At 37.4% G+C, this 18,542-nt stretch overlaps 1 protein-coding gene across 1 annotated transcript in view; it reads right to left on the bottom strand.

The window, feature by feature from the left end:
• Positions 1-18,542, bottom strand: part of LOC128992615 (bridge-like lipid transfer protein family member 1) — a 119,151-nt gene that overhangs the window by 92,214 nt on the left and 8,395 nt on the right. Inside the window, exons 8-22 of the mRNA XM_054416282.1 lie at positions 18,231-18,319; positions 17,785-17,883; positions 16,667-16,774; positions 15,798-16,086; positions 14,759-14,914; positions 14,246-14,343; positions 13,929-14,092; positions 11,118-11,307; positions 10,175-10,300; positions 9,562-9,786; positions 8,624-8,821; positions 3,700-3,819; positions 3,272-3,520; positions 2,390-2,574; positions 1,592-1,717 (exon numbers count right to left, since the gene is read on the bottom strand). Of these exons, the coding sequence (XP_054272257.1) occupies positions 1,592-1,717; positions 2,390-2,574; positions 3,272-3,520; positions 3,700-3,819; positions 8,624-8,821; positions 9,562-9,786; positions 10,175-10,300; positions 11,118-11,307; positions 13,929-14,092; positions 14,246-14,343; positions 14,759-14,914; positions 15,798-16,086; positions 16,667-16,774; positions 17,785-17,883; positions 18,231-18,319 (2,422 nt within the window). The remainder of the gene's footprint in view (positions 1-1,591; positions 1,718-2,389; positions 2,575-3,271; positions 3,521-3,699; positions 3,820-8,623; positions 8,822-9,561; positions 9,787-10,174; positions 10,301-11,117; positions 11,308-13,928; positions 14,093-14,245; positions 14,344-14,758; positions 14,915-15,797; positions 16,087-16,666; positions 16,775-17,784; positions 17,884-18,230; positions 18,320-18,542) is intronic.

Below are 18,542 nucleotides of genomic sequence, written 5' to 3' on the forward strand. Positions count from 1 at the left end.
TTCAAGTTGTTCAAGTTGATATAAGTTGAGTGTAGTTTTGTTAAGAAAACTTGTTTAAAGATTTCAGAACAGAAAAAGGTAATTTTTAGTGTTACTTAATACACCCAGACTATTCTCTACTTTAGAGCCTCCAGAGGTGTTATAAACTGCAATTCAGCACCTTAAACAACCAAAAATTACCAGAATACCCCCCAGATCCCCCGGTTCTGGCTCCCCCCCCCCCAAAAACAAAATCTTGGCTACGGCACTGGGCGTTTATTATTTCATGTGATTTGTGTGAATTATTAGATTACATCCGCCAAATTTAACCAAATGTGCACCATAAAACTATTTGAAAATACATATTAAGAAAGAACTCTAATGGTCTGTAGGATTTTTTTCTTTACTTGTATTAAACCCATGAAAATAAGAATTGATCACAATAGAATAGTTTAAGTAAAGTCTTTCAATAGTACAAAATCAACAAGATGTAAACAATAAGAATAAACATATGATAATATAAAACTAGAATGAGAATAGTCAGTAGAGCCAACCATTACATCTCCCTCTTTAAAGGTTGAGTTTCTGGGGAGGTTTTATAAGCCAAGCAAGGTATGATCCAATGGCATCTGTAATTCATACGCACAACACAACTTGAACAACACATCTGTGAAATTTCATCTTTTTTGCTATAATGGAAAGAGAAGTTCAAACCAGGTTCTAATATATTTCACCAGCTCTAATAAAATAGTTTTTAGAATTTTAGCTTCAAAATTTGATTTTATATGGAAAATCCTCTGCTATAGTTACTTAAAATCTGGAGTATTTACAATAAATCTACATTTAAAATTTGTTTTATATTTTTTTTATTTTGTGTGTGTTTTAACGCCAGTGGCATTTTTTACATTTTGAAAGGGAACATTACAAACCCTAATAAAAATTTTTGTTTAGTCAGCCATATGAGATGTGATAAGTAGCACAACCAGACTATTGTTCCCGTACTAACACTACAACTAACTATTTAACGAGGTTTATCAGGTTAATATTCAGTTATAGGCAGTAAAACTCTGTTGGTGGGGGTTTATTAGTCTGGATTTTCACAGTACAATTTCATTCTATGCAAACAATTTTCCATAAACAAAAACCAATATTAACAGGACATGCTAACATGTTACAATCTTTCTCTGTCTAAAAAATAATTGACTAAGTTCAAGGTAAGATCTAAAGATAAGGCTTTCAAGAGGGGATTTGTGTGTAACTAAGGTCTTTGATTATTGATAGAAGTATACATCCCATTCCCATAGCTTTACTTGAATAAAAGCAAGTTATTGTATAAAAAATGAACTATTAGAATTAAGCCATGAACAGAACTTGAAACGTGATTACCAACTACTTTTGAATACGCCTACTTTATAAACACGCTTAGCTGATGAGTAAATTTGAAAAACTAGAATATTATTTATAAACTATTGTAGTTGAAGTGTTAAAAAGTACTAGAGGAAATACTTTATTGACAGAATCACACTCTCTAAAAGGCTTGTTCAACCAGGCCTAGGTTCTATTTGAATGATTTGACTACTGCTGGCCCATATATATGGGATGTCAGGCTTACTTGTGCTGCACTAGATGTAGGTTGCGGTCAGTGCTGGACAATGAGACGGCAGCTTCTACTATGAGAGGGCCGAGGGACACAGAACCCACCTCCAGCCACAAGTCTGTGTTTTCTCCAGTACCTGATCTGTACAACAGAATCAACAGATTAGGACAAAAAGTGCTAAAATTTCTATAATAATAAAGGTAGCTATTGATATAATATACATTAATACTATACGATCGCAATAACATCGTCTTATTCGGTCGCGGTAAATGTCACGGATGCGGCAAAATCTAGAGCGTCTCTTGGGGTAACGGTAAAATTGTGTGTCGAGGTTGCCACAAAAATCCTGAGCATCATATGTGGTCACAACGAAATTGTGAGCGTCTCCTTTGGTCGTAGCAAAACTAGGAACGGATCCTACGGTCACGGCAAAATTGTGAACATCCTCATGGCCGTGGGGAAATTGTGAACGTCTCCTATGATCAAGGCAAAATTTGAGTGTTTACTGCTTAGTGCTAAAATCGAGAATATTTCCTGTTGTTTCGTTGAAATCATGAGGGTCTCCTACAGTGAGATAATTGTAAGTCACGTGCGGTTGCGCCGAAATTGTATGTGATTGTGATTAAATCAAGAACAACTCCTGAGGTCGTCATTGAATTGTGATTGTCTCCTGCTCTTAGAGATATCATCATCGTCTCCAAAACTCTCAAGGTAAATCATGAACAATCTGTCAGGCTAACTGTTGGCCAGCCTGACAGGAATGTTGGTATCATTTATTACCCCTGTCCGCAAGCATGATATAGCTAGATTTACCTAGCATGTTGAGACCGACCACTGCCTGTCGTGTTGGTATTACTGTTAGTGCCTCCGGACGAGTGACTGAAGTGGTTGTTGGCAGCAATGATCTGCCTCACCTTCACACTAGGTATCACCCCTGTCAGTCCAGACTTGACTTGGTTTCCGTGAAGGTTACAGGTGGAGAACCGTATGGGAGCAGCCTGCGTGAAGAACACAATTAATACTTTAATAATAGGGGTTAACTTTGAGCTAATTTATATCTACCTTAAACGAGTTATGTTGTACATTAAACTTATGACAGGGTCGACAAAAGCAAGCTGACCAAGAAGGTAGTAAAATTTTTTTTTTTGCTAGGATACTGAGCACTTGCTTTTCACATTACTCTAGGTTAGACTTAGAGATAACGGAATTATCACTTAGATCAAATCCATTGGTGATTTTGAAGGATTTGAACCTGGAACCTCAGGAACCAGAGTCCCGTGCTCTACCACCAGACTGGTTCGCTCTCCCTAGGTTGTACATGTTATTAAAGAATAGTAAAATGAAAAGAAATCTATGGAAGATCTTGTAAGGCTCTCTAAAGACATATCTGAACATCTCTGGAGAAAAATTAGTAGACAAGGAGGAATGAAAAATCAGCAATTAGAGGATCACAAAAAACCTAGGAGAAAATTTCACATAAAGGGTGGAAAGAAGAGAGAAATAAATAACACAGTAATTAATTTTTACCATCACGGTTGTAACGCTTAATTTCCTGACTTGGCGTTTGATCTCTCGAGCTTGCAGGTAGGAATTGGCTCAGATCGAAAATCAAGTCGCTTACAAATCTTTATTTTTTTATCATTTTAACCTCTAACTGAATCACTCTAAAGGCTACGAGCACTATAAGCAACTCACATAGAGATTGATGGCCGTGCCACTCTCCAGTATGTAGAGGTCCACTGCGTCCACAGCAACTCTGACCATGCGGTACTTGATCTCATCAGCAGTGGGGCAAGTGTAGGAGCCGTCTGACTCACTCTCCCCGCACTCGGCAGGGGGAAGTCCATGGTGACAGGCGGGGGGGAGCCGCGGGGGCACCAACTTGTTCTCGTCATCTATAGTCAGCAACAACAGCGTCTCCAGGCTGGTCACCAGGTGATGTAGCTGATGAGGACAAAGTGTATAAGAAATATGCTAAAACCCCAACAAACCAAAAATTGCAAAAGGCCATTTTGGATTATTTTGATCAATCCACAATGGTGTAATTTAAAGGCTATTTTGGTTCAAAGAGCACCTTTAACACAGAGAAAAATTAAAGTTGCATAATTTTGATCGCAGCCTACCTGAGGGGTCGTCATTTTGCCAGTGAGTCGTCCGAGTTGTATCTCCAACAGCCAAGCGTACTCCAATGTCTCCTGATCCACATTGCGGCCTTCGTCACTGAACATGGCTTGTCCTCGCAACTGCAACGTTCAGACAGTCTCAGAAAACAAATCCAATGTATAGGATGCTACATACACAATACAATGACTACATTAATGAAACAAATAATTTTCACAAAACCTGAGGTTTAAGATGGTGAAATGTGCAATTAAAGGACAAAAAATGGTCATTAAAGAAACTAGTGCTGATATTTTCTCCACTCCAGCTAATTTCATTGGACTTTAACTAATTTCACAATACTCCAGCTTATTTTATCGCACTTCAGCTGATTACACCGTTCTGTAGCTGATTTTACTGGACTCAAGCTGATTACACCGTTCTGTAGCTGATTTTACTGGACTCAAGCTGATTACACCGTACTGTAGCTGATTTTACTGGACTCAAGCTGATTACACCGTTCTGTAGCTGATTTTACTGGACTCAAGCTGATTACACCGTTCTGTAGCTGATTTTACTGGACTCAAGCTGATTACACCGTACTGTAGCTGATTTTACTGGACTCAAGCTGATTACACCGTTCTGTAGCTGATTTTACTGGACTCCAGCTGATTACACCGTAATGAGCCGTATTAATAAAAAGAAGGATATGCTCAAAAGGAAAAGGTATGAAGCAAAAGCATTTGCTTCTAGTAAAAGGTAAAAGTAAAAGCATATCCTTCAAACCGTATTAATAATGATTACCTTTTACTTCCGAGCAAATCCTTCTGCTCGGAAGTAAATGGTTCTTTAGGAACATCACATGTTACACGTCTGATCCTGTCTATTTTTGTCTACTGATACCCCTCGAAGGCTTAGCTGTGCCAACTCCGTGTAATGGTTTTGCATCCGGCTTTGAATGTAACCATTACAAACTAAATTATAAAATCTAGTGGGCCGGAATTTTACCCCGGATTTTACCCCCAGAATCTTAACCCCTTTCTAGACATAGAATTTGGTTGATGAAAATAGTCAGTCGGGTACAAGTACATAATAAATTTGTTTATAGAATCATCATATTATACCATAGATTATACATATTATTTTCCAAAATGTTGCTTTGTAGATAGCATGCAGTACTGTATAACCACAGGTACCCTCGCCGCAGCTGCAGACTAAACAAATTTCCTTTTACCTGGCTGGATTTCTTCTAAAAAATTTCCTGAAAATTGTCAGATTTATTTCCTATTTAAATAATATTAATTTTAATGAGTAACTAGGTTTGCTGATTCAAGGAAGGTATTGAGGTGTGTTTTTATTGAAATATTGATAGCTTAGTAGGAGGTAACAAATATACTCCCGCCACAGCAAACCTGCAGACTAAGTAAATTTCCATTTGCTTGATTGGATGTTACCTAAAATGTCTCCAATATCACATTCATTCCCTATTTAAATAGCTTTAGTTTAACTGAGTACTTAGGTTTACTGCTACAGGGAGGGTAAAAAGGTGTTTTTTTTGTTGTTGTAAAATGTAATAGTTTAGTATGAAATGAATGCAAATTTGATCAAAAAATACTTATAAACAAACCACAACAGTTTAAAAATTTCTCCATAAAAATAACATGGAAATTTTAAATTTACAATTTGTTTGAATTTTCTCCGTAGCCATTAGGTGCATAATATAGCTTCGATCTACAAAATGGCTTGGAAAGAAGTTGCTAAATTCTATCTTTTTAGGGTAAAAAATGTTAAAATCCAATTTTTACCCTATAAAACCGCCCATAAACCCCTGTTTCCATATCATATTATGCTGATTCGCGAATCCCTTAGAATAAACGTGGGTTTATACGTTTGCACCAAATTTAATCAAAATCGGATCACTTTTGCTTGAGTTGTTGTGCTAACGGGCACACATATATATGAATTTGAATGGAGGAGGTTTTTGGTGGCCTCTGGGGACCTGAAAACGGAAAAGTAAATGGGTCATGGGTCTAGGTCTTACCACGAGACCTGCGGAATAGCTTTTTCCCTATTTAGGAAATTCGCTAAAATTTAGCACCACGCTGTAAAACCACCACACACCTTTTACTTAAACGTATAATCTGCTACTGATCAGATGCATCATTTTTGAAGGATTTACTTCAAAGAAAAAGTAAATGGTCAGTTTTATTGATAACCATTTACTCAAGTCATGAGCAAAACCTCAAATTTCTATAGATTACCTTTTACTTCTAAAGCAAAAGGTTTTGCTTTAGTTTTTATTAATACAGATTGAAGGATTTGCTCGAATTTTCGCAAGTAAAAGGTTTACCTCATCTTTATTAATACGGCTCGTAGCTGATTTTACTGGACTCAAGCTGATTATACCGTTCTGTAGCTGATTTTACTGGACTCAAGCTGATTACACTGTACTGTAGCTGATTTTACTGGACTCCAGCTGATTACACCGTACTGTAGCTGAATTTACTGGACTCAAGCTGATTACACCGTACTGTAGCTAATTTTACTGGACTCAAGCTGATTACACCGTTCTGTAGCTGATTTTACTGGACTCCAGCTGATTACACCGTTCTGTAGCTGAATTTACTGGACTCAAGCTGATTACACCGTACTGTAGCTGATTTTACTGGACTCAAGCTGATTACACCGTTCTGTAGCTGATTTTACTGGACTCCAGCTGATTACACCGTACTGTAGCTGATTTTACTGGACTCAAGCTGATTACACCGTTCTGTAGCTGATTTTACTGGACTCAAGCTGATTACACTACACTGTAGCTGAATTTACTGGACTCAAGCTGATTACACCGTACTGTAGCTGATTTTACTGGACTCCAGCTGATTACACCGTACTGTAGCTGATTTTACTGGACTCAAGCTGATTACACTGTACTGTAGCTGATTTTACTGGACTCAAGCTGATTACACCGTTCTGTAGCTGATTTTACTGGACTCCAGCTGATTACACCGTAATGTAGCTGATTTTACTGGACTCAAGCTGATTACACCGTACTGTAGCTGATTTTACTGGACTCAAGCTGATTACACCGTTCTGTAGCTGATTTTACTGGACTCCAGCTGATTACACCGTAATGTAGCTGATTTTACTGGACTCAAGCTGATTACACCGTTCTGCAGCTGATTACACCGTACTGTAGCTGATTTTACTGGACTCAAGCTGATTACACTGTACTGTAGCTGATTTTACTGGACTCCAGCTGATTACACCGTACTGTAGCTGATTTTACTGGACACCAGCTGATTACACCGTACTGTAGCTGATTTTACTGGACTCAAGCTGATTACACTGTACTGTAGCTGATTTTACTGGACTCCAGCTGATTACACTACACTGTAGCTGATTTTACTGGACTCAAGCTGATTACACCGTACTGTAGCTGATTTTACTGGACTCAAGCTGATTACACCGTTCTGTAGCTGATTTTACTGGACTCAAGCTGATTACACCGTTCTGTAGCTGATTTTACTGGACTCCAGCTGATTACACCGTACTGTAGCTGATATTTTACTGGACTCGAGCTGATTACACTACACTGTACTTTAGCTGATTTTACTGGACTCCAGCTGATATCACCGTACTGTAGCTGATTTTACTGGACTCGAGCTGATTTCACCGTACTGTAACTGATTTTACCAGATTCCATATAAATACACCACAATTCAGGTGAATTCACTGCACTTAAGCTGATTTCACGAACATCCAACTGATTTGACCTTTTTACAAAAACTTTCCAGTCAACAAAGAGAACAGAACAGAAACCAGCTACTTAATGTGTAGTTTAGCAAAAATAACATAAACCTACAGTAGAACCCCTCATATCCGGCCTTGGTTTTACCGGTCCTCTGTTTATCCGGCCCCTTCCAGGAAGCCAATATCAAAAATTTTTTTCTCACAGCTTACAGACATTAGATGCAGCCACTAGTCTTTGTGACTGCTCAAGTCATAAAATAAATTGTTCTCATTATTTATCTGTTTGTTTATACATTTATTTGCTGAGTCACTATACTCAGTTGAGCAAATAGGCCTAACCTCTGATCAGTTGGTTGATTATTTCCAAAGTGGGGTTAGTACAGTACAGTACGAGTACATTAATTTTTGTATTTCACAAAATGGTTAAGAATGTTGAGTAGAAATGCATGTACCATTTAAGTCCTAATGATCTTTAAGTACAATTTATTGTCATTTTTACCTCCATTTAATAGGTTTTGTTACCTGGAATCATAATATTTGTACATTCATTACTTAATGACTTTAACCATAGATAAATCATACTCCCTTAGTAGATTTGTCATCCTTATGGAACAGCTGAAGCCAATTTTATTGTTTGTTCTGTACGTCCAACTGTAGAGGTTATGTTTTGTTTACAATTTGTTTCTTGTTATTTCAGTCATTTAAAACCTCATTTAATCATATAAAACGATTTAATCATAAAGAATAACTGGTCCCCTAGTTATATAACCAAATAGTAAAGCACAAATCATGAAAATAACCCTAAAATAATAGAAACAAAATGTGGTCTACACCAGCAATCAGTGTGGACGTACATGAACTAGACATGAAAAACAAGCTTCAAAATTTACAATGGGATGAGGAGTCTACTTAAGTGTTGCTTAGTCTATGCTTTAACCTACAAATATTTTTTTTTCTTTTTACAAACATGTTTATTTTTTTTTAAATGATCCCAGAACAGAATTAAATTATACTTTTGATTGCATATATAGATTACCTATTATTATTAGGTATGAATTATCATTTTCATAGTAGGTTGGTTTATCCGGCCAAATCGTTATCCGGTCAGGGGCTTGGTCCCGTGGTGGCCGGATATGAGGGGTTCTACTGTATCACAAAAAATTTACTTCAAACAAAGACGTGGACAGTTGGCATTACCTGCAGTCCGCTCAGCATGAGATGACCTTGGTTGAGATGTTTGTCCTTGACAGAACGTGTCGTCACCTTATCAGAGCTCAGTAGGATGGCCGGTGATAACAACAGCTGTAGCTGTGTCTCCTTGTAGCCTTTCTTCATTTCAAAGCCGAACCTCTCCAATAGAATGATCGGACAAGGTGGATCCCCTTCGTTGCAATTCTACAACAATAGAAAAAAGTTTAGAAAGTAAACCTGTAAATTAAGTAAGTTTCTATTTGTCTGATTGAATTTTTACTTTTCCTCAAACATGTCATATTTATTCCCTATTTTAACATTGCATTTGCCGTTTAACAATGTAGGCCTACTTAGGTGTATGTCTACTGTTATGTTGTTTCAACAGTGTTTAATTTGTACGGTCAAATCGCTATTTGTGATAACAGATTTCTGTAATTAGCTTTTTGTAATGCTAGCCTACCAAGGTAAAAAAACTTACAAAAAATTCCTCACAGTTTGCTTTTGTATGGAAAGAATTCTGACTTAAAAATAGGGGGGAAAGCTATAACTTAGGAGACTATCATATTGTCTCTTATCCAACAACTGAATTAGGAATTTAACATAAGTTAGAGCACAAAGACCAAACTTTTTTAGGATTTTATGTGAAGGAAGGCTTACTCTAATGGGAAATAGTCCAAACTGGCAACAACACATTGTCACTGACAGCATTTTCAACTAAGTAAGGCAAACTTATCCAACCTTCCTAGGTTAAAAATGCTATCAGTGACAGTGTTTTGTTGCCAGTTTGGACTCTTTCCCATTCATGTAAGCCTATTAACCATTTAAAGGTTCCACTATTTAATTTAGATAAGCCCATATATTAAGACGATTATCATTTTTGACTAAATCAACTATGATACAATATTGTTTTGTTTAAAAGCGAATCTGCCATACAGTAGTATTACCTTGACTAGATGAGCCTGTATATCGTGCATCGTGATGGACACCACCACCTCTAGTGGTCTGTACTCGCGGGGGTCAAAATCCTTATGACTAATAGTGTCATCGTCAGACCCCGTCGTGGTCTGAGTGTCCCCGCCACCCCCACCAGGACCTGTCTTGGAACCACTGGGCATCTCTGGCTTCTCATTCATGTCCGTGAACACTTGGTCTTCTCCAAAAATGTTCTCCTGCAAAATAATTAAATTTTTACTTCCAACTTGCAAGTTGTATACAAAAGTAATTTCCAGAACGTTATTCTGGTGTTTACTGGGATGCCCAGAAGGAGGGAGGGGCATGGTGCAGTTTGCACCCTCAACAATTGTGAGTAGTGAATTTTCAGTTCTCAAGTGGGTAGGAACATAACGTACATTGCAATTTTTTAAAATTAAGATTAGGTTAGGTTAGATTTTAAATATTGTGCGCCACTTATCTTAAATGAGTTTTACCATACACTAAATTTTGTGTCACATAGGAACAACCACCTTCCTTAACATCTATTTTCCAGACTTAGTATACTATTTATTTCTAGACTAAAATCTTAGCATTTTTAAAACTTTAGTAATATAAATAATTTACCTTTAGATTCACGAATCCCCTGATCCATGAGCCATAGACCAACAGTACAGAGGGTCCTATCTCTAACTCCAGACTGACCTTATCCGGAGCTAGGCTTGTAGGGTCAAACTTTGGAAGTCCAGATTGCTGGAACGAATACAGAAACTTTTATCATGTCAGGCCTATAAAAAACAATAATCTCGTCCTAGTCCTAACATCCTGTTAACTATAAACACAGATGCCATGAACAAAACTAAATCACCAGCACAAACAATCGTAATATATATTCGTGCAACCGCAGTGGCCTCTTCGTACCGCAGATTCGGAAACAATGATGAGACTGATCTACTGCAATACTTAGAGTAGAGTGTCACAGCCTACAGACAAGTCCTACAAATCTAGAAAAATTTGGGAAAATATATAAACCATCTTTGGACCAGGAATCTTCCGACATCATTTTATTTGAAGTTTTCTCTATATTTATTCCAACCAAAAGCATGAACAATTTCACTGCATCATGCATGATGATGTCTTCTCGATCGAGTAGATAATGTCGCCAGTATGGGGGGGGGGGTGACAAAAAAACAATGATGATATCTCTGTGATTGCTAGAGATGTTCACAATTATTTAGGAACCCAGGGGAAAATTATGTATCTGCAATAGTGGAAGGTATTCCCGATTGTTCCAGAATCACAGGAGATGGTGATGATGTCTCCGTGATTGTGGTAAATGTCCACAATCACCCCGGGAACCCAAAAGACGATGATGGTTTGTGGGAGATGTCGACTAAACCCAACAGACGATGACGTCTGTGACCGTGGGACATGTGGATTTTTAAAACAAAACTGTTTTGCCCAAGGAGAAAAATCCTGTCCCGTACTTGTCCCTGAAATCAGGAAATCAATATTCTATCCCGTTCCAAACTAAAGGTACAATCTCATCCCTAGTACAGCCACTACTAACCTCCCTCCAGTGATGCAGTGCCGGGGACTTCCTACTCCGGGGGATTCTCATTGGAGACAACAATATCTCCTCCTTCTCCGGAGTTGTGATGTCAGCCTGAGGTGGGGGTCCGTACGGAGGCATCGGATGGTAGGAGTAGTTTATACTGAGCGCAACTATCGGCACAGACCAGCAATCTAGCCAACCATTGCTGTAATAAGATAGATAGAGATTTAAAAACAGGGCTGCAGAAAAAACTCATATTATACGATTGACCGAGTTGTTTGTTTCTTTTCGTTCAATTTTCACATCCTCGAACACTAGGCTTTAGCCTGAGATTATTGTTGATAATACTAAATTTATATAAATGGTTTTATGATTTTTCAATTACTAAGAAATTTACTTTTGGTTGATCATGTTGTGGTTTTGGTACCATTCAATATTTTGTACAGAACCCAGTATAAAACTAGTAGGTTCATATAGTGCTATGAGAGTGTTTTATTTTTGAATTGCATCATGTGAATTTGGCAGCTAAGATTGCCTATTCTTAAAGAATTCACACATTTGGATCACCTAAAGACACTTTTAAATTATACGTAGCCTATCTGTTTGATAAATTTAAAGTACTCTTTGACATCTATTTACAATAGATAAGGATAATTAATATTTTTGCACAGAATAGGGTGTATGAGGCCATTTTACTAACTGTAACTATATTTCAAATAACTTTTATTTTGGGCTTTATTTTCATAATTAATTTTGGTGATGATCGTAGTTATTCAATACACACTCCTTACCATAAAATCATAAAAAAGAAAAATAGAATACAAAGGAACAACTATTTATTTGTGTGGTGGCATTTACTACTGCATCAAAATCAAATTCTCAGCTTCCTATCTTCTAATCCGTATCTTCCAAGCCGCTCCTCTTCTCCGTCACTCTCCACGTGTACCACGGTCTGCTCTCTTCTTCTTCTACGCCTGCTCTCATCTTCCAAGCCACTCAAGGACCTCTGTCCGCTCTCTTTATCTAAGCTGCTCCTCTTTTATGTAGCTCTCCACGTGGGCCACTGTCCGCTCTCTTCATCTAAGCTGCTTCTCTTTTATGTAGCTCTCAACGTGGGCCACTGTCCGCTCTCTTCATCTAAGCTGCTCCTCTTTTATGTAGCTCTCCACGTGGGCCACTGTCCGCTCTCTTCATCTAAGCTGCTCCTCTTCTATGTAGCCCTCTTCTCCGCCTTCTCTCTTCTCCATCTTCTTTCTTTGTCTTCTCTCTTCTTTGCCTTCTCTCTTCTTTGCCTTCTCTCTTCATAGTCTTCTCTCTTCTTCGTCTTCTCTCTTCTCCATCTTCTTTCTTGGTCTTCTCTTCTCCGCTCACACTTAATATCACAATCTACCACCACATTTTTTTTTTAAATGCAACTAATCAATAATTGTTGTTCCTTTATGTCATCTATATATAATTTTGAATAAGACTGTTTATATTTTCTTTACATTGCCTAGCAACAGATTTTTTTCCACATTCACAAATCACATCTTACTATCTTATCTTACTAATATTATAAATGTGAAAGTTTGTGTGTTTGTTTGTTTATTTGTTTGTTTGTTTGAAGTTCAATCACGCATTAACCACTGGACGGATTGGACTTAGAGCAAACAGATTTTGAGAGTGATGAAAATATTCTATTACCCACTTCTCAACTTGAATCTGAATACTTTCCTAGTCCATCATCAACAGAGAAAGGCAATGAGAACTGTCAAAGTAGGATTGTTTACAGATATGTTTTTTTTTTTATTTCATGAATAATTAGTGATATTTAGCAATTTATAATTTGTTTTTATCTATTGTTTAGGTGAAGTGGTAGAACATTATGACTGACTATTGTAGATGTGTCATACTATAGTATACTGTAAATTTAAAGAAGGAAATGTTATCAAACTGTGTCCTCCCCTATTGCAAACGCAAAGCTTGAGTATAACTGGAATAATCATTTTATACTTATATGCCAACCCCGTACGAAGGACGGGTATGACTTCTAGTGTATAATATAATCATTTAAAGTGTTCACAGTTTCTCCAGTAACTTCCCTGTACAATCAAAATAAATAATTAACTGATACATTATAGTTGTATCCAGGGCATCCGTACATCCAGCGTACTCACCATCTAGAGAAAGTTAAGTTTGGTATTGCTGGACTTCAAACAATGGTTAGGTATAAGTTGAATTCATAACCTACAATAAAATGTTTGTACTGGTTAGCAATATTCTTTACTTTTTGTATACCCACTCACTGCCATTGGAATATTGGACTTATTTTTATCTTTATTTAATGGATTTTATCTACTGTTCTAGGTCTATTTAATAAACGAATGAGCAGCTGATGTATTTCAATACAGTTTGTTTAATCTGGTTTTAAATCCGCGTTTACACCAGGCCAGTAGAGCAGGCAGGTTACGGGGCAGGTTATTTGCGTCTAATGTACTTCAAGTTTCCTGAGGTAAGTAACCTAACCGCCTACAGGTCTCGTGTAAAATGGGCTATCAATACTAAAGGCCTGTAAAGGCTAGTCCTAGAGGGTCACGGCATTATCACTTAGATTAAATCCGTTGGTGATTGGTGGAATTTGAACCTGGGAGCCTAGTAGACCAAAATCCTGCACTCTACCACTATACCAGCTGGCTCTCAAAGATTACAATAGGTTTTTAATTGTAATGGAAAAAGTTTAAAAAATTCTTTTGACCATTTAACTATGTTTAATTTTAATGATAAATTGGCTATCTCCCACAAAACTGGTCCATAATCTAAAACTGGTATGGGATATCTAAAACTTACCTTCGCTGACACTTATTACGCCACTTGCGACTGTTCTCGTTGAGTCTTCCGTTGATGATGTTGCCGTCTCTACCCAGCAGCTTTGCATTCTGGTCCAGAGCCAGGACGATACACTGCGACGTAAACACTTCCGGTAGATACATAGACAGGTCCATGCTCTCGCCCTGGACGTGAAACAAGTTTTTAAACAATGGGCATATTAAAATGCATCTTATTAAATAGAGTTAGTTTGCTAACCAGTGCAGTTCTTTACCATACCTGTCACAGATAATTAAGTACTTACATAAAAACCAATCACCAACAGTAAAATAAATTACCTGTATCCAGAATCTCAGAGGAAGCACAGCGGGCAAGAAGTCCACAAAAGGAAGGTCAAACGAGAGGTCAAATAACTCTCCACAAAACCCAATGCACACTGTAAAAAAATGTATAAATTATCATTTAAATAGTAACAGTGAAAGACTCTACCAATGTGACTCTCCATGTTGAGAAAGGGGCCAGTGGCCTCGAAATATCCAGTGTTTATTTTGTTTGTTTGTGTTTTCTTCTGTGTTCTGTAGTGAATGAAGTGGGATGCCTACATTTTTTAAGGTAAGCCTGCTTATCCTATCCTTTCTCACACCTATTCTCAGGCATTTAAATAGTACGAAATTTATCTGGAAAGGAAGAGTTCACCTTTATCTGAGTCCAAGTGCTAATAGATACACAATAAAAGAACACAAAACATGTTTATTTTTCCGTCTAAACAATGCTTTGGTAATAGCTTCCTGAATCACAGAAACATCCTTAATAATCCTAAATTTATGTTAAGTTGGGCTCAAAACACTCACTATTCTCCTGGCTCTGCGATGAGCAGTCTATCCAGTTGTACTCATTGCAAGGAAGGATGAACTCAAACTCCTTCAATAGCAGAGTGATCCTCCAAGTGTAGGGGATGAAATGGAGCAGATCTGGACGAGCTTTGCTGGACCAGTCGTTGACCATGTCTGTAGGAAAAAAGAAGATAATGCTTAACCGTTGATAGCTCAGGTATTATTCAAACACCTCAAAAAAATAAAAAACTACCGTACATCTATTTAATTTGATCCAGGGTAGAGATGGTGAAAGTGCCACTCTTACCTCTCTCTTACCCACTCTCCCCCCCCCCCTCAAGATATCTTTTAGTGATAGTCAAAACCAGAAATTTTGGATTTAAAAACCAGAATTTTTCTCTTTACTTGCGGGGTTAAGGTACACAAAAAAATACTGGTAGTAAAAATTTATCATGCAATAAAAAACAAAATAAATTGGGCATCTGACCTGAAATAATATGAATAAGTGACTAATTAATTATTTTCAATCTAAAATAAACCCCACTTCAACAAATCTACTAACTTTAGAGGGAACTTCAACTGAGTTACAGAAATACTGCCCCCGGACAACTACCCCCCCAAGCAGGTTCCTACGTCATGTTGACGTCAGAGATCGGGGGGGGGGCCAGATTTCCAGTCACAGGCACTCAAATTTCATTGTCAAACAGTTCTAAACTAACCTAACCTAAACTACATGCTGTAAAATTTAAAAATTCTGTGACATCACATTTTGCTAGGGGGGGGGGGGTAGTATTCGAGTCGCCTTCCATATTGGTTAGTTGGTAGTATTCCGCATCCCCTTTCAATTGCCTGATTGGATTTCCACTAAAATATGTCAATGTTGTATTAGTAACTATACCTGTTGCATTTCAGGATATTATTATTTTATCAGTGTTGGTTTTACATCCCAAAACTTACTGATTAAATTTCAAAACCAAAAATGTTCCAGAGTTTTGGTGGTTTTGACAAAATAACTAGTTGCAACTGACTTCTCACTGGTTTATGTTGCTACACCGACCTTGAAAGAACTCCTTGTGTGCGTAGATGAACCACACGGTCGCCTTGCAGCCAGTGAGGTGCAGTAACCACTCCTGATGTCCGTTCCACTTGAGAGGGTACTTGGAGCGCAAGGTGAACTCCAGCGTCTCACTCACCACGAGACTGCGATAGGTGAGACTCGTGGTGGCCTCGAGGTGGAGCAGTTGTCCGATCACCTTGGTGGTGTATCCGTCCGGCGACACGACCCAGGGCAGAGTCATCTCCATGTAGGAGCCGGGGCCGACGTTCACGTGGACCGCGTTGGTCTCCTGGAGGAGTTTGGATGGATTAAGTGATTGATTTATACTCAGCTGATTGGTTGTTTAGAAATAAAAGCAAACTGTACCAGAAATCTGACACTGACACATAATTTCTCACTTTAGCTTGAGCAAAACAAAAAGTTATGCACATAGTTTTACTGTTTAAAACTAGAAAACATAAGAATCAACTTGATATTTTTATGGGGGAACTCACCAAAATTGTAATAACTTTTGAACCGTTGTTTTTACAGTTTTGAGGGCTGTGGGTTGTGCCAAACCCTTTGGACTACAACATACTAAATTTCAATCAAAAATCTTCATTTTTGTAAAAACTACAACCTTATTTTTATCGGAAAATCATAATCCCAAAATTATGATGATTAAGTTTAAGTTAATGAAATATTACAAGAGAAAGTGAAAATTGTGACAGCTAAGAGTCATTCCCAAAAGACAAATCAATGTAAGCACTCAACAGCTGTAGTTGCATTTATCTACTATGACCCTATTCCAACCAAATTAACGATGCAAAACATAAATTGGGTGTTTAAATTCCAACGTATCCCCTTAGTAAAGATATTTATTTGCTCACCTTGTTTTTAGAAAACAGTATATCAATCGTAGCTTCAGTTAGTGTGCTGAGTCTCAGGTCAAACGACTGGACCATCCTCTTCTCACCTGGCTTGGGGGCTGGGGTAACCTGAGACAAATGGTTAAATTGGTACTGCAATTTTTTACTATTGATATGACAAGACATTCTATCACTATAGTAGTTGTTTTCAGTTTTAGAATCAAAATGGACATAGTAGAATTGAGCCACTGACAGAATTCATTGAAGTAGGTACATTACTGATTGCTGTCGAATTCGCCAACTTTGTAACCATGTCAAACTGGGAAGCGAGCGAGTCTAATGAATGAGCGCGGAACTTTGGCCCTTGAGGTTCAGGGTTCAAATCCTACCAATCACGAATGGATTTTTTTTTCAAAGTGATAATGCCCCAACCCCTTTTAGACCTAGTCTGGAGTAATGTGAAAACGATTCCGGGATAGAACCAGAGGAATAAAGAAACATGTGAATATTATAGGGCGACTTAGTATGAGCAGGCCCATCTTTAGATGATATGTCTACTTCGATAAATCAATGTTACTCACACAACGTATTTACATCTGTAGCCCATTGGCCTTGGTCAAGTAAAAATCAAGCCCAACAAAAAAATATATTTTTTTTATGTTATAAAGTCAGATCTAGTCCCCTATTCCAACTTAGCAATTTGTTTGGTTTGCTAATTTGGATTTATGACCTAGAATTGGCTTAGTAAAAATATGATCAATATTTCTGTAAACATTTTTTTTATATTTTAATAAATAATACAAGGAACCTTGTCAAATATCAACCATAAAACAATTTAAAATTACTTTAAATACCTTATTATTTACTAATATGCTTATTATGTGTAGGCCTACTAATGACTGATTTATGGCAATAAGGTTTACAGAACCGAAGATAAAGAGTTCGGTTTATTTTTTCAAAGACATATAATTTGCTCTACTAATACTTGCTTTGAGTTTTAATTTCTAAGAATCTATAATACAATTAATAAGTCCTAGACCTTGCTTAGAGGGAAAACCAATTATTTGCCTTTCCAATTCTTAAAAAAAAACATATGTTTTAATATTTTTCATAGCATACAATGACAAGTTTCAACTCACTTTCAGTGGTTGGCAATCCTGTGGAAAGAAGAACCTGAATAGATGGTCTCGCTGTCTGTCAGCCCAAGGTCCGTAACTGAAGTCTGTACCTTTCCCACACTGAAAATTATAGAAATAATTATTTGTAAAGCACCAGACATAGAGAATTACTTAAATTATAACTTCTCAACAAGTTAAACCAATTTTATTTATTTATTACAGATAAACCAAATAAGTCTCTTACACACTATTGTGCGTCCTTAAAGGTGAAGATGAGATTTGAATGAATGAAATGACAGCTATTTTGATTACTAAGATTACCTGTGTTTTAGCCAGAATCATTTTAAAAGCTCAATGATCAAAGGACAGCTTGGTCCAATTTCGAACTACTATAAATATTTTGACTTCACTCAGAATCGAATCAGCAGACTTCTGACTACCAGGCAAGCACTACCACTCAGCTGTACCTTGATATCTATTCCCCAGATGGGAGGAGCAGACTCCACAATGTCTCCGTTGGCGAGCTGCAGCATCTCTGGCTGTTCTGGCACAAGTCCTGCAACATTTAACATACTTAGAGTAGGGTTTGGACTATTTCCATCAACAATTGTGAATGGGTAGAAACTTAGGACTACAACACATGACAGGTCCTATGGTATACTTTAAACTCCTTGCAACGAGGAATTATGATAATTTATAAACATACCTTACGTTACCGTAGTTTACTAAATTGATTACTTGGTTAGACTGTGACTTAATTTGATCTTATACATTGTTAG

This window comes from Macrosteles quadrilineatus, unplaced genomic scaffold (genome assembly GCF_028750875.1).
Source record: "Macrosteles quadrilineatus isolate MER2022 unplaced genomic scaffold, UCM_ALF_1.0 Scaffold_4__1_contigs__length_99947679, whole genome shotgun sequence".
Taxonomy (NCBI): Eukaryota; Metazoa; Arthropoda; class Insecta; order Hemiptera; family Cicadellidae; genus Macrosteles; species Macrosteles quadrilineatus.